The 16,940-nt window shown below is 41.6% G+C and overlaps 1 protein-coding gene across 6 annotated transcripts in view; it reads left to right on the forward strand.

Annotated features, from left to right (window-relative positions):
* Tnik (TRAF2 and NCK interacting kinase) overlaps positions 1-16,940 on the forward strand; it is a 448,219-nt gene that overhangs the window by 253,172 nt on the left and 178,107 nt on the right. For all 6 annotated transcript variants that reach the window (XM_008830100.3, XM_017797395.1, XM_008830101.2 and 3 more), the window contains exon 3: positions 9,815-9,871. In XM_008830100.3, coding sequence (XP_008828322.1) covers positions 9,815-9,871 — 57 coding nt within the window. The remainder of the gene's footprint in view (positions 1-9,814; positions 9,872-16,940) is intronic.

The following is a 16,940-nucleotide window of genomic DNA, read 5'->3' on the forward strand; positions in this document are numbered from 1 at the left end:
AAACCCAGAGGGACATTAGTCCCAGAACCCACAGCATTGGGAACTAGTATCACGTGTGTTCTAAAGACCATGGATTTTTGAGATTTGAGAACTATTATCTTCATTATAAAAGATCGTTTCTTCTAATCTGTTCCTTTGATCTACATGTCTGCTTTTGTGACAGTGCCATGCTGTTTTGTTCCTGAAGCTCTATACTATAACTTGAAATCAGGAATGCTGGTACTTTGAACATTATGGTTTTTGCTCAGAATTGCTTTGGCAATATGGGATCTTTTGTGCTTCCACATAAATTTTAAGATTTCTTTTTAAATTCCTGTGAAGATTGGCATTAGAATTTTGACAAGAGTGAGGAGGGGAGGCCAAAGGGAGAGTATGGGAGGATATGCCCAACACATAATATGTACTTGTATGAAAACCCTTTAATTTAAAATTCAATAAAATAATTCACGAACTGCTACTAAGCGAAGACAGAACCATGCCACCCTATCTACCCTTTACCCTCCCATCACCTGTGATTGATCCCGTGGATGAGGCCTTGTCATCTCTGTAACTGATGGTTTTGCAGATTTCAAATCCACTGGGTAGCTATTGAACGTCAAACACTTTCAAGACCAGATTTCTCTCATTGGTCCTATTGACATTTGAGGCTCAATAATTGCAGGTTGGAGAAAAGAGAGTACCCTTTGCGAGATGGAAGGCTTAACAGCATACCTGGCCCTACTCACAGACGCCAATAGGTCAGTCAGTCATAGCAATCAGACATTTCTAGACATCCTCATGTGTCCCCTGGGGGCAACATTGCCTTGCTGAAAACCAGTCTTAAAGTGTCTGAGGTAGAGCCTAACTATTAGATGTTCTTTAGGATAAAACATATACTACTTTTAAAGCTTCCTCCTCATATCTTCCACATGTGATATATACTTATGCACACACGTTCTTACAGAGCAGACATTTGGTTAGAAGCCCTCACTGTAGTCCCTCCCCAACCCCGGAATCATTATGACTGCAGTAAATTGCTCACTAAATTTCATCTGTTGCCCTCGTTCCTGCTCAGATTCAACTAAAGCCCACTGAAATTGATTTTTGTGTCAGCTGTAGAGCAGAGCTTCAGTAAGGATGAGGGAGCCTCTCTTTCATTATTGGTCTTTGTTCCCCCTGAATTATTTTAGATTTGGTGGACCCTAATTATATTCCAGAGCTATCCCAGCTGACATTTCTTTTGTTTTAATTAAAACTTCTGGAGGTTTGGGAAGACGGTGGGAGAAGGTTTATTCATCGTCAAGCAGCCTAGAGACAGTGAAATGGGTCCCCATGTGTGCCCCTGAGCTGGGAACGAGGTGGCTCTCCAAACAGTTTTGAACGCACAAGCTCTTTCTGCTCCTGATCCTGCTGCAGACGTCTCTGGATGACTGAGACACACCCACACCGGGGTGGGCGGCTTCCTTCTGAAATACAGCGCTGTCTTTTATTATGACTGTCATTTGTAGCTCTGGAGTGCCCCTGCCCTATGCCTCATGGTCTACAGGCAATACCCTACTCACCCAGCCAAGAGGTTGTAAATCTCTGACTATAGGGACCAGCTTTTGGTATAAATGGCACATCCGTGCAGGACCTGGGAAGAAGACACCGTCATGACTCTCTCTCTCTCTGACCATCCTCAAGGGACCTAATGAGATGACAAAGTACAGGCATGCTGCTCACTCAAGACCTTCTGCAGTTAGTGCCTGGAAGAGAGAAAACAAAACCCTGGATGTGAATCATCCCAGCAGATCCTATGGCTCTCCCTCCAGTGATGGGCTCCTTTCCTGAACAGCTTTCTGACACCCAGACACTGTCTCCTCAAGGTTCTCCTGGTTCGAGGCCCTGGTTGGCTGCTGAATTCTCAGCTCGTAGTGATTGTGGCACGTTCACTAGCTCTAGAAACTCCATGTTTCTTCACATGACTGAGGTCCTACCTGTTATATGAACCTGTCCTAGATCAAAGCAGATTAGATGGAAATGGAGGCTCCATCAATCCCTTTGATCCCTTCCAGTGCTGCAGAGGCCAGCTGCCTGGGGGGTTGTAAAAGACCCAGAGGCATTATGGTGTTAGGGATTCAGGAGAGAATGGTGGTTTCGGTAATTCACATGAGCTGCTGTAAGCTGTTGAGGGCTGTAGGTGTTCACACTTTGTTTCCGGCAGATCGCACCAGAATAATTCAGTATTTTAGGGAGTTATCCACCTCTCCACAGTCACCATATCTACCTACCTCAAAACACAGCTTCTGGGTTGGAGAGATGGCTCAGCAGTTAATAGCACTAGCTGCTCCTGTAGAAGACCCAGGTTCAATTCCCAGCACTCACATGGAAGCTAAGAACCATTCATAACTCCAGTTCCAGGGGAATCTGAGGCCCTCTTCTGACCTCCATGGGCACTGCATACCACAGTGTACTTGCAGACAATACATTCATATACATAAAATAAAAATAGTAATTGAAAAAAACAGCTTCCCAAACTCTAAGTTCATGGGCCTTCAACATTTCACTCTGTCACACAGCAGAAACCCAAAAATAGCCACTAGAAGCCAACATAGGGCTCTAAACTTTTGTTTTAAAAACTGACATTTCATCGCTAGCTATTTTAATACATTATTTTAAAGATGGTCTCCCTGCAGCCTCAGCTGGTCTGGGACTCACTGTGTAGACCAGGCTGGCCTTAATCTCAGCGGGATCCGCCGTTCTCTGCCTACTTCAATTGAATAGCTTTTGTTTTCTGTTAAAAATTTTACTGCAAGGTCTTTATTTTTCTCATTTGACTGAGGTTGCTTATAAAGTACTTTTTGAACTGAAGTCCAGGTCCCAAATGCTATTTCTGTCCCCAGGTTCCACCCCTCACTCAGTGGACAGAAAAAATTACTATGCAAGGCGGGGCAGTGTAGGCTATCTGGGGAGTCTTCTGTGTGAGTGTCCCCTCTCCCTCTCCCATGAACTCCACTTCCAGGGGGGTTAGAGCTCCCAGAGGTGAGACAAGGAAAGCGATTGATTGCCACTTCTATGGCGTGAATTAGCCAGAAGCCAGTGAGAGCTTTGGTTCTGTGCTCATGTTTGGGGGGTTGAGAGGAGGTGACTGGGAATGTGTTCTTGGCGTTGGGCCATGGCCCAGAGACTGGTTCTGTTGCTTTCTGCGATCCCAGCCCTCAGCCTGTCTGCTTCATCACTCTGTCGCTTCAGCTGTGCATGCCATTCCCGGTACAGACATTAGGCTCCCTGCCACGGAATCTGCATACATTAACCATTGTCTGGGAAAAATTGTGACTGATTTGCTTCCCTTGCAGCAACCATTTTGATTTTTAAACTCAGCCACGCTGGCAGCCATGAAAACTGAGGTGTCCTAGTTTCCGACAAAGAAAAAAGGAAGCCTCAGCTCTCAGTGGACTCAGCCCTGGGTGTTTGGGGTCATGTTAGATGATGCACAGCAGCCTCCATGACTGATGGACAGATAGACAGATGGACAGATGCACAGATAGAGATGGAACTAGAACAGTCTTCAAACTTTGGCGTTGCCAGGTGGAGGAGTGGACAATGAGAGGTACTGAAGCAGAGGGCAATCTCGTGGAGGCTACACTATGTCAGGACCTTGGCTCACCCATGCCACAGGCTGGGAGCTGTCATGAGGCCAATTCGCAGTTCTGTACACTTGCTAAGCAGAGCTTTGGAAGTTACCAGTGCATACTCGCCAAAGAAACTCGGAGGCTGCCTTTGACCTGGGGAAAACCTGGGATAGTAGAAAGGGGGCCAAGAATGTTCTGGGAACATTTGTGATCTTAAGGATCTTTGGAAACCTTCCATAAAGTTCTCTTTGCCTCAAGACATGTTTTTATCTAAAGGAGATGGCATTCCTGAAGATGTCTACACAGACAGCCCTCTTAACCAAGCTTAAGCAAGCTTTAATCTTTCCTGAGAGCAGGAAATTGGAGTTCACCTTTGCCCACATCATGATAGCCTAGAGGGAACGTTAAAAATAATTTCTAGTTTATCTGTGATCTGTGGAGGAGTAGGGTAGGCAAATTGGCTTCTTTATAGAGTTTAAAAGAACTTCACCTAAATTCATTTTTTATCTTCTTTCTGAGCGAAGTGGTTATAATTTCTACCTATTGTCTCTCCCACACGGTTTGTGGCTAGCTGGAAATGTAGGGGGAGTGAGGGAGACTGATGTGAACATGTAAAGGGTACCAAGAACCCAAACACAATCTTCTTACCTCACACCTTCATTCAAGGTGTTATGTATCAAATATTTGTTGAATCCCTTCCCGTCCTGCACTCCCAGAGGCTCAAGAGAGAATCCATAGATCTAATCTCCTTTCAGGCCTTCTTGCAGTAGCATCTGCGCATCTATTGATTCTCTGTTTTTCTCACGTGCTCTATCACTTCTGCTGTTGGTCAAGTTGCCCTCATCTTTCGACTGTCTCTAGAAGGGAACTTGACCCCAGGGTCGTGGCCGCCTCTACTAAGGGCAATTCTTGAGAGAGACCTCAGTCACAGCAGTTCAAGGCTTCGGTCTGTGACAGAGACTAGATAATACATTCAACCAGCCACAGTGACTGATGGATAGACAGACGGATGGGTGGCTAGAGACAGAACCAGAGCAGTTGGTCTATGAAGCAGCATCTGCCGCTGCCTATTCTAGGTGCTGATCTTACCTATTCTAGGTGCTGATCTTACCTATTCTAGGTGCTGATCTTACCTATTCTAGGTGCTGATCTTTCCTATTCTAGGTGCTGATCTTTTCTTTTTCAGTGCTGGGGATGGGTCTAGGGCCTTCTACATCCTGGACAAGAGTTCTGCCAGAGTTTCACTTCCAGGTCTTCTGTTGGTTGGATTTGCTTTATTTTCATGATTCTGGCAATGCGCATTTGAGAAAAGAAATTCTTAGCACTGGTTGGGATCAGTGGGGTTAGCATAGAATGCTGCAGAAATACAAAGGCTATGCAACTCATTTACCACTAGGAAACTGAAGAAGCCTTCCTCAAGAGCCTCGAGATAGCCTCTAAGCTAATTGAAAGAATGAGCCTCTGTCTCTGCCTGTGACCTTGAATGGGAAGGTGAGGTGGAGCAGGGACTGTCTACGCCTGGCTCTCTACTCCTTGGAAACAAACGCATTTTGGAGACCTAGAAATGAAAGTGCCCTCTCTTCCCCTCTAGCCGCAAGCTAGCAGCTCCAGCGCTGTCAGATAACGGCAAACACAGAGGTGAGGCGTTCATGACTATTTCAAACAGAACCATTGTTTCTCTCGGATTCATTTCAGGAAGGAAACAAAGGAAAGGCCAAAGCATGAAGGAGCTAGAGTGAGCCATACATTTTGGTATCGAATTATTCTTTGTGGAAGAAGATTGAATATAGTTTTGAGCCTCAAAGTAACACTGGAGGAAGGTAGAATGGATGCAGGGTGGATTTGTGAATGTGTCTGACACACAGCCTCCAGCACATGTGACCTCAAATACCCAGCTTCCTCCACTGTGCTTAGCACACGTGTGTGTGTGTGCATGCACGTGTGTGTGTGTGTGTACATGTGCAGTGTACCTGTACTGCATGTGTATGTGCATGTGGAGGCCAGAGGTCTAGGTTAGTTAGGTATCTTCCTTTCATTTTTTGAGACAGGGTCTTTCACTGAACTGGAGCTCAGCGATTTGGCAAGACTGGATGGCTTAGGAGCCAAATGTGTGTGTGTGTACATGTGCAGTGTACCTGTACTGCATGTGTATGTGTATGTGGAGGCCAGAGGTCTAGGTTAGTTAGGTATCTTCCTTTCATTTTTTGAGACAGGGTCTTTCACTGAACTGGAGCTCAGCGATTTGGCAAGACTGGATGGCTTAGGAGCCAAGGATCGGCCTGTCTCTGCTGCTGCTCCCCCCCCTCCCCCACCCCATTTCGGTTACAGGCTCAAGTTGGTGTGCCTGGCTCCCCATCGCCCTCTGTCTGGCTTTTTATGTGTGTACTTGGTATCTGAACTCAGGCCCTCCGACTTAAGCAGTAGATACTTTACCATCTGGGCCATCATTCTGGTCTGGGCTAACCTTTTTATGTCTTTGAAAATTATCCTTCTCCCTCTTTTCTTGTATACAGTTATTTTATGCTATAGGGCATTCTCTAACACTAGGCTTTGGGTTAGATTTTTCCTCTAGATTTTTTAGTCTGTTTAGCTAACTTTTGGTAATGTTGAGTACCTCACTAGAAAGGAAAAGCACTGTAACTCACACTTCTATTCAGAAATGACTCAGCAGTGGCAGCCTGACACTTTCTCCAATGTTTGTGGGGAATATTTTTAACTCTTTCGTTTCCATTTAGAAGATCATTTTCCATTTCATGTAAATTTAATTTTCAATTCATCATTGGACAAGCATTTTAGATTCTACTTTAAATTATATCAACATTTGTATTTTTAATGTCTTTTGAAAGTGGAAATAAGTAAAAATTTTGATAGCGATGTGAAGTTTAATTTGAATATTCCCCTGTGGTAGTAATAGTCACTCTTGTTACCTGACCCCCAATTTTAAAAACATTTAAAAACTGTAAGTGAAGCAGAGATAAACAGTTCAGTGTTTAACTCAGTTAAATATGGGAAGTTTCAAAACACCATTTTAGCCATGCAAAGTGGTACATCCTGTAATCTCAGCACTTGGGGTGTAGAGGCAGGAGGATCATGACCTTAAGGTTGTCTTTCCTATCTATTGAACTTGAACTTGAGGTCAACCAAAGCCACATGAGACCGTGTCTCAAAAACAAACAAACAAAAAAAACCAACAAAACAAAGGGTTAGGGATGGCTCTGTGGTAAAGCCTTTGTCACCCAAGCGTGATGACTTGAGTTTGAATCCCCAGAATCCATGTAAAGTTGAGCATGGTAGTACACCCCTGTAAATCCAGTGCTCCTATGGTAACAAGGGAGTAGGAACAGGAGGCTCCCCCAAGGCCAGGCAGCCCTGCACATGCAGGTATGAACAACAGAGAATTCTGTCTCAAACAATGTGGAAGGTAAGAAACAACACCAGAGGTTGTCCTCTGACCTCCATGTACATGCTCGTGCACATACACATACACATACAAACCACACATACAGTCACTTGTACACACACACACACACACACACACACTATAAGAAGAGAACCAGAGGCTCTTTGCATGATCCCACACCAATGCCTTCCCTATGATTTAGTGTCTCCTTTGTGCTCTTTCTGAAGTGATACAGAATGAAAGAGCAAAGGGGAGGTGAAAGGAGGAGGAAGCACTTTGAGAACCGGACACAATAGATTTTGAAAGCCGAGACATGTAAGAAGGAAAATGGCAAACGGGGAGGACGTCGGGGCAGCAGGGGGAGCACAGAAAGGTGCAGGAATGTGAAGACCTATGATTTAGTGTCTCCTTTGTGCTCTTTCTGAAGTGATACAGAATGAAAGAGCAAAGGGGAGGTGAAAGGAGGAGGAAGCACTTTGAGAACCGGACACAATAGATTTTGAAAGCCGAGACATGTAAGAAGGAAAATGGCAAACGGGGAGGACGTCGGGGCAGCAGGGGGAGCACAGAAAGGTGCAGGAATGTGAAGACAGGGTTGCAGAATTTTCCCAATGATTCTCTTATTTGTTTTGACCATGATTTCAGAAAACAAAGACACAACTAAACGTGCATGGTTTCCCCCTAAATTCAGCCAGGTCTAAATCACAGAAAGCTGACCACCTTTCCCCAACCACATGTATTAGCAATGGCCTCTGTTGCTCATTCAGAACACGCCATGCCATCTGGGGGTGCACACTATTCCAGGTCCTAGAAGTACACTGAGCATGATCCTGGACTGCTTGAGAAGACCTCACTGGGAAGACAGCATTTAGATTCAATTCCAAGGCAGAGCCATCAATAATGACAGCCAGTGTTACCTGGCAGCCACTTGAACCAGATGCATCCCCACATCTCTCAGCTGCAGCTCTGAGTTAGGTGTTTTGAATCTCTGTTTTTCAGATGCATAAACAGGTCAAAAAGACTTGTTTCAGATAATGTTGCTGAGATTTGAACTGAGCTTATCCAGATTTTGTGTGTGTGTGTGTGTGTGTGTGTGTGTATGTGTGTGTGTGTGTGTGTTGTGTGTGATGGTACCCATGTGAATGAAACAGGCACAGGTGCACATGTATGGAATCCAGAGGACAGTCCAGGCTGTTGCAGAAGATCCTCAAATCAACTAGACTGCTGATTTGTGAGTCCCAGGGATCCACCTATCTCTGGGTACAAAAGTGCATCACAATGCCCCCCCCCAATCAAACTTGGGTCTTCACAACAACAGAACCATCTCCTTAGCCATAACTAATAGACCCTCAGATAACATGAATAAGCATTATTAATGAAAAAATCCAAACTCCTGAGTGCTGCAAAATCTGAACCTGTTGGAATACCACGATACCACAGAGTTGAGAATGCCACATTTGACTTTGTATGACACATTGCATTCAAGATTTGGGATCATATACCAAAATTTGAAGAAGCAAAACAAAATAAAACAAAGCAGCATAATCTAATACTTCTAGTCCCAAGCTTTTCTGGTAAGGGTTAATCAATCCAAAGAAGAAAAATGTATTTATGGAGCCACAGGTAAATACATTTAGGAGTACTAGGATGGTTATCTTTGCTGTTGCCTGGAGTCTCGTGTACACTTTAGGTTTTCTCAAGGAATAATCAAAGAGAAAACTCTCTGAGATTGTACCTTAGCTATAACCTAGTCTCTTCTGATTCACTGTGTGTTCTGCCTTAATGTGGTTCCAATCAAGATGTCCATCTGGGGAGGCAGTGCTGAAATTCAGCAATATCTCCTTGGACACTGTTTGGATTACCTATTGCATTTCATGTCCGCCTTGAAAATAAAGATAAAGCAAGCCAGATGTGCTAGCACAACCTTTAATATCAGCTCTTGGGAGGTAGAGGCAGGCAGATCATTGTGTGATCAAGGCCAGCCTGAGATAGTCTACATAGTTCCAGGTCAGCTAGGGTTACAAGGAGACCATTTAAAAACAAAACAAAACAAAAAAACCACAAAAAGATAATGGGGTAATGGGTCTTGAGAGATGGCTAAGTGGCAGCTAAGAGCACTGGCTGCTTTTGTAGAGGACTCAGGTCCTGAGTTTGGTTCCCAGCACCCACATGGCAGCTAAAAACTGACCTGTAACTCCAGTTCCACGGGATCCAACGTCCTCTTCTGGTTTCCACCAGCACAATACAGATGCACTTACACACATGCAGGGAAAACACTCACATATATAAAATAAATTTTTTAAATGATAATAAAATAAATATAAATCAACAGGCTCAGGTGAATTATAGCAACTCTATCCAGTTCATTTTGTTCATTTTTTTCCCATACTAGGGATTGCATCTAAGAACCTGTATATGTTAGGACACTGCTCAGCTACACCCCACCCCCACGCTACCATACAAAATATTTTAAGAATCAGAAAAGTAAAGTGTCTTCAATTTATGAATGTTACTTGTGTCCCCTTCATCCAGGCCTGTCTCTACTACTACATAAATGTACCTCTCACACAAGCCCTTGTCCAGTGCATTTAAGAGAAACGTGTTCCACGTCACTCTTGTTTTTTTTACTTGATGCTCACTGTGAAAATACATAGAAAATCTGAAGTGATGGGGCATGTTTTGTAAAACAAATATGAGCTAGAACTGGATCTTCAAAGCATCCAAAGTTTCTATGTGGCTGTCTGTCTGCCTGTCTGTCTAGTCACTGACATACCATGACCTAGATCTAGGCAATGGTTTTGAACTTGTGTTTTTTTCCTTGCAGGGTCGGCATGTCAAAACGGGCCAGCTTGCAGCCATTAAGGTCATGGATGTCACAGGGGTAAGGTCTCTTTACCTTATCATCATAATAGCTATATATTTATAACAAGAAAATGAGTGACAGAAAAAATTACTTTCCAGAAAAGTAATCTTCCTAAATATTTCCGATCTTTTCCCACATGAAGAAAAATATGCAACAGCTAACTGAGGAGACCATGGACAAATGACTAATTAAATCCAGTACTGCACACTGCCTCAGGTTGTTAGAATGATGTGTGCCAATAATTTCCATAAACATACCCATGGATATTTGCATATGAGGGCAGAACAAGCATTCCAGGTCATTAAGTGAATAATACTGAGATTACATAGAAGAGATAGGACAGTTCCCCAAAGCTCTACCTAACAACTGAAGCAGAGGACAGTATCCTAGCAGATACTTAGCATGAACACTTTCCAAAACAAAATATTTTAGAACAAATAATCACATAACCACAAATTCTTATTTATTAGAGAGTAGCACTAAACCAAATATCCCCCTGATGATCACATGCAATCTAGGATTCCTTTAGACTTTATCTTAAATACAGGCTAATGATTTTTATTCTTTTACTAGGTCTTTAAAATATTTTAATATCTTTTCAAGGGTATAGAATGGAAATCAGACTTGCAAAGTTTCACTGGACATGAAAAACATGCTAATAATTTTCTACTATCCTGAAAATTGTTAAGATATTCATCTGTTATACATTAAAAAAGCTAAAAGATCAAAGTCCCAGATTGGTCCAGCAGTGAAATACTGAGCATAAATGGTCATCGAAGAAGTCACACAAAGGTCTCAAGAACCAAGAAACAGATTTTAAAAAAGAGACACAGTATGCCTGCATGTCTGTCAGCTTTTAAGGCATATTTTTAGACCTAGTTTGTTGTCTTTGGGAAGTATATGCTCTAAGGTCTTACAAAATACCAGTTCACTAATTTTTATGCATATTGCACATTGTATCCACTTATTTATTTATTCCTTATTTACTATTGATCTAAATTTCTCTTTAGATTATATTTGTAAATTTTAATTAATAAAAATGAAATCTTGTTCCTATGTGTTTATTACCAGTTAGGTGACACTCTAAATTACATGCTACAAGTTGGGTGGCATTTTGTTTCTTATTTGTCTTTCAGTGGTTGCAAACCAGTTCAAGTTTCATCTGAATTAGTTGATGAAGTCACCTGATTTTGACTAAGAAATGCCTGTGGAGTCTATAAAATAGAGTTATACCTTGCCACTTGAAAGAGGATTAATCATGAAAGAAGTATCTTATTTCTCATATTAAAAGGAATCTAGAGATTAATCATTGTGACAATTGGTATTGTCAACTTGTCAGAATCTAGACTCACTTGGGAGACAGGCCTCTGAGCATATCTTGATTAGGGAATATCACAATTACATTAATTGAGATGGAGAAACCTGTCCACTGTGGGTAACACCATTTCCTGGCTGGGATCCTGGACTGTGTAAGTGGAGAAAGAGAGTACATTCATCACTTTCTGCTTCTTGATTGCGGATGCCATGCAACCAGCTATTTCAAGCTTCTCTGCCATGATGAACTGTACCCTTGAAATGTGGCCTAACATCAACCCTTTCTCTCTTAAGTTACTTTTATCAGAGTTTCTTATCACAGCAATGGGAAAAGAAGCTAAGACTAAGGATGTTTGGCTACAGTGAAGTTAAGAATGGTTTTATCTTTCTAGTCTGTCACTCTAACACAAAGCCTTCTTACCAATTAGGGTCACTTCATAATTCTGTAGAGTTGCGATTTCTATTGATCACACAAAAAACAAGGGGGCAGAAAGATACAGAAAAGGCCCATCCAATGAATTTTTTATCTCTTTGCCTGTCTACTGATGTGTACAGTTAAATATACAGGCTCTATAAGTCAGAAATAAAAGAGTGGGTAATGGAATAGTGAATCAGCAAGATCTAACACAAAAATCAAGATGTAGGATTTACAAGCCTTTATCTAGAAACTCATGATACGTATGTAGGCATTTCATAAAACCTCAACAATACAGATCAGAATTCGTTTTGCAATTTTGCTTAAGTCACAGTGTTATGTTATCCTCGCACCAAGTCAGGTCTCTACATAATGGATGCACTTGGCAGTTTAACAAATAATGGCTGTGGATGAAGTCCAAGACTGTCTTGCTGTAGGTTAAGATCTGTTGCGTGGTTCTGCAGAACAGGAGCTGAGTTCCACCGACGTGAATGTTGCTACAAATTTTTCATTGGTGTACAAAGAGTGACTTGAGCACATTGAATATTAGTCTTCCAGTTTTCTTGGTGAGGCTTTGAATTGCTCCAAGAACCACTCGGTATTGCTAAGCCACCTTGCTTAGAATTGGAAAAAAAATGTTACATAGATATTTAGCTTTGCGGGTGGATTTTCAAGCTAACAAATCAGCCTTTCTGAACTAGGCTCTGTAGACAAATGAGCCCTGTGGAAAATGATCTGAGAACTTTTCTCTCATTTTTTCCAAGGCCTGTGTGGAGTGATTACCATTACATACATACATACATACATACATACATACACACACACATATGTACATCAGGTACTTTATGTGGGTTCAGTTCTCCAGAAGAAACCATTTTCAGAGGCACTGGGTACGATTCTGTGATTTAGTCACAGTGCTGACTTTTGTTCTAGCCCTTAACAAAGACAAATATGGATGTTCAACAAGAAATGGAGGGGGGATTTGTTTGTTTCATTTTTTTTAGATAGGTTCTCACCATGTGACCCTGGCTGGCCTGAAACTCACTATGAACACAGGCTGGGCTCCAGCTCACAGAAAATTGCCTGCCTCTGTCTCCCAATGGTTAAGATTAAAGGCATGTACTACCATGCCTAGCCTTTAAAAAAAAAAAAAGATTTATTTATATTTCCTTTATATGTATGAGTATTTTGCCTCTTTGCATCTAAGTGCACCATGTACATGCAGTGCCCTCAGAGGCCAGAAGTATGTGTTGAATCCCCTGGAACTGGAGTTACAAATAGTTGTGAGCCACTGTATGGGTGCTGGGAACTGAACCTGGGTCCTCTACAAGAGCAGTATGCACTCTTAACCACTGAGCCATCTGTCCAGGCACTAGGAAATGGTTTTCTTATTGCCTTACTGTTTGAGGTGGGACACATCAAACAGCAAAATTTTGTCCTGACACATCACAGTCAGTAGGACCTTTCCTTTGTGAAAGCCTTGTGTTTCTTTTAGAAAGCAATCGATTCCATTTTGCTGTGTTGTCTTTCATGTAGTATAGAATCCAATGCAAATGCTTCTCACCAATTATTATAATTGTGCTCATTATAGCCTGCTCTGTTAAAAACCGAGATGAATTCTCAAAGGTCATCTTTGTTGATTGTGTTCTGTAACCTACTGGGAAGTTACTATTTATTGTAATGAAATTGATGAGGCCATAAGCTTGAAATTAATTTTCAAATTCTTGGTTTTATTCGATACCACTTCTTTTTATAGAAAACAGTTACAAAGAGATGCAAATACAGTGCGTATCTCCTTCCAGTTTTAGAGCTGAGACACTGCAAAATTTGCCCAATTTTCCTCAGAATTAGTGCTTTACATTCAGTCTTGGTCTTCAAAGTCCTTTTAACTCCCCAAATCATTATGAAAATTATCCCATTTCATTGCCTTGTAGGAACTCCTTCCCCACTGGATTTGCAACTCTAAATTTACCTACAATAGCTCAGAGCAATTGGACACTCTAGGGTGCTATTTCTCAAAGTGCACTATCATCTGCAGTGATCCAGGAGTCCTGGAAATTCCTGGCCCTGCTGTAGAATCCCAGGAATTAACCTTGAAATCTGCTTTTTCTCCATGTCCTCCATTGAGGCCACATTATAAATACAGGGCTTTACTGTCCTGGGGTCCTGTATTTACATTCTTCTGGCCACCAGGTCTGATAAGATTATAGTTGTTTGATAATAAATATTCCTTATCTTCATTGTAGTGAAAATTCCTGGTGTAAGTTAGTCCCATTACAGTGATATCCTACACTGCATCTAGGAGGTAGTACAATAATAACAATTTGATAAGTTTTCACCTTTACACTGACTAGTCATGATTACACTACTCAAAAGGAAATTTGCTTGCTTGTGTGCATTAAAACACACTCACACAACTTAGCAGGGTCCAGGAAGCCACATGGTATGATGGGGGATTTTTGTCTCTGTCATCTCCAGATTCTGCTCTCTTCCCAAACAAAGCTCACACTTCATGCTCTTAGATCCTCATTACCATGATACCCGGTGTGTGGCACACACCTTTAATCCCAGCACTCAGGAGGCAGAGGCAGGCGGATCTCTGTGAGTTCGAGGCCAGCCTGGTCTCCATAGTGAATCCAGGACAGCTGGGGCTATAGGGAGACCCTGTCTCAAAAAGACCAAAAAGAAAAAAAAAAAAAGAAAAAAGGCTGTTGTGAATAAGTGACCTCTCTTGGGTGATGCCTTCAATCTCTGATTCTTAAAACTATCTATGTTGAATGCTTGACTCTGAAACTTACCGTGGGGAGGGCTGATTCCTCAAAGAGAAACCTGAAAGCTATTACAGAAATGAGGGGCAAGATGCCGAGTAGGCAACGTCAGGAGAATTCCATTGCATCCCAGCATCTTACTTCATACCGTATCAGTCAAGTCACAACATGTCATTATAGTGTGTTCAGAACTGATTTGGTCCTTAGGTGTCTCTCTAGTTACATTTTTTTAATACTCTAGCCCCAAATAATATTCATAGGTAACACTGGTAGAGTGATTCATATGTGCCAGAATTCATTTAATGCTTTGCATGTGTTATTTTTTCTAACTCAGTGACCTACAAAACATGTTCGATTATTTGTCCCATGTTAGAGATGTGAAACCCAAGCATATTAAGTACCTTACTCCATGTAGTGTGGCCATTAAATGGTTGAGTGAACATTTCCTCCTGAGCAGTTTAATTCCATGCTTTAATTCCATCCTTTTAACCTCATAGCCAGATGTCTCCAATTAATGTAGAAGGATGTTTAATGTTTAATTTAGGGTGGTTCTTTTCTCATTGATTTATTTAATAAAACATACACTAACTACTACTTTATGACAGATACTAAAACTTTAGATGAAAAACTGGTTATTTGTCTGAACAGAGCTCGTGTTAACACAACCTTACCCTAAATATCTGTGGACAAAACTCTTATAAAATCCATAAATAAAGTCATCTGTCAGATTTGATGGGGCACTCATCATAAGTATTAAGCCTAGAATATCAAACAGACAAGGATATTCCCAAACAAAACCCTGGGCCTGGGCAGCATGTCCTACAAATTGTACATCATTTAGTTTTGATGTTGAAAAGTGCCATATAAGATTAATCCAGACAGGGACTGGAGAGATGACTCAGTGGTTAAGAAAGTGTATTGCTCTTGCAGAGGACCCAAGGTTGGCTTCAGGCACTCATGTGGGGTGTCTCGCAACTGCCTATAACTTTAGCTTCAGTTGATCTAATGCCCTATTCTGGACTTTAGGGGTACTGCATTCACACACACATGCATGCATGCATGCACACACGCACAGGTTAAAAAAAATAATTCTTAAATAAAAGAAATAGATTTTAGCTCCAGTCATGAAAGGGGTTGAATACCATGACAAGGAGGTTAAAGAGTTCCAATTTTTTTTTTCTGTCCTTCCAGTGTGCCACTTTGATTAAACAGGGTCCAGTGAATGTTTGCTGAAATTGGACAAAAAAACAAAACAAAAACCCAAACCCTTCTTAGATTGTTTGCTTGACTGAAGGGGACACACTGATCCAAGTACATTGGGTTCCTTTCAACCAGAGGGAGGAAGTTCTGTGGAGTGACTGACAGCATAAAACATAAATGGCAATATATTAATCTAATGGCCCCAGAGCAAAATGAAGATGACCAACACTGAGTGCTTATTATACACCAATATATATTAACTCATTCAGTGCTTTGAACTGCTCACCCTAGGGGAATATTATTGATACAAGGGAGGTCAGGCTCCCCTTTTGGGATTCTTAGACACATTCATAAATTAAGAATGAACTCAAACAGAAGCTCTCGGACAATTTTATTAGAATTTAAGGAAAAATATTCAGGACAGGCAAACTGAATCTCAGCAGCTGCCCTGAGAATGAGAATGCAGGGGAGGAGGAAAAAAGCCACAAAGCCATGCGGGTTTGGGCCCTGCAGGGAGGTCAGACAGATACTTTCTAGAAGACTAGCAGTCACATGGCAGAGAAGGGAAGTGAGCTTTAGGTAAAGAGACACAAGATTTGGGGGCAGCCCAAAGCATGAGGGAAAGCATATGTAGAAAAGAGACAGAAGAAAAGACAAGATTAATTCCACCAGAAAACTCCTAGAACTTAACACGTTCCGTAAAGTTACAAAATTAACCTATGAAAGTCTGTAGCCTTTCTTTATACCAATAACAAGTATTCAGAGAAAGAGTACATGGAAACACTCCCCTTCACAACAGCTGCAAAATAAATAAAATATCTAGAAATAAACCTGACCAAACACATTAAACACCACTACAATGAAAATTTTAAATCTTTAAAGAAAGAGATTGAGGAAGACATCAATAGATGGAAGGACCTCCCATGCTCATGGATTGGAAGAATTAATGTTGTGAAAATGACCTTCCTACCAAAAGCCATTTATGCAATGCCAACCAAAATCACCATGATATTTTTCACAGAATTGGAAAAAACCATCCTAAGATTCATATGGAAGCACAAAAGACCTCAGATAGCCAAAGCAACCCCGAGCACTAAGAGCAATGCCGGGGGAGATTACTATACCAGCTCTTAAGCTGTATTACAGAGCTATAGTCATAAAAACAACATGGTACTGGAACAAAAATAGATGCATAGATCAATGGAACAAAATTGAAGACCCAAATATGAGTAAATTCAATTTCAGCTACCTGGTATTTGACAAAGGGGTACAGCATGTTCAGCAAATGGTGCTGGCAAAACTGGATCTCCACCTGTAGAAGAATGAAACTAAACCCCTATCTTTCACCCTGCACAAAAGTCAATTCCAAATGGATCAAAGACCTCAATGT

This window comes from Nannospalax galili, unplaced genomic scaffold, assembly GCF_000622305.1.
Source record: "Nannospalax galili isolate Female #2095 unplaced genomic scaffold, S.galili_v1.0 scaffold33, whole genome shotgun sequence".
NCBI classification, from domain to species: Eukaryota; Metazoa; Chordata; class Mammalia; order Rodentia; family Spalacidae; genus Nannospalax; species Nannospalax galili.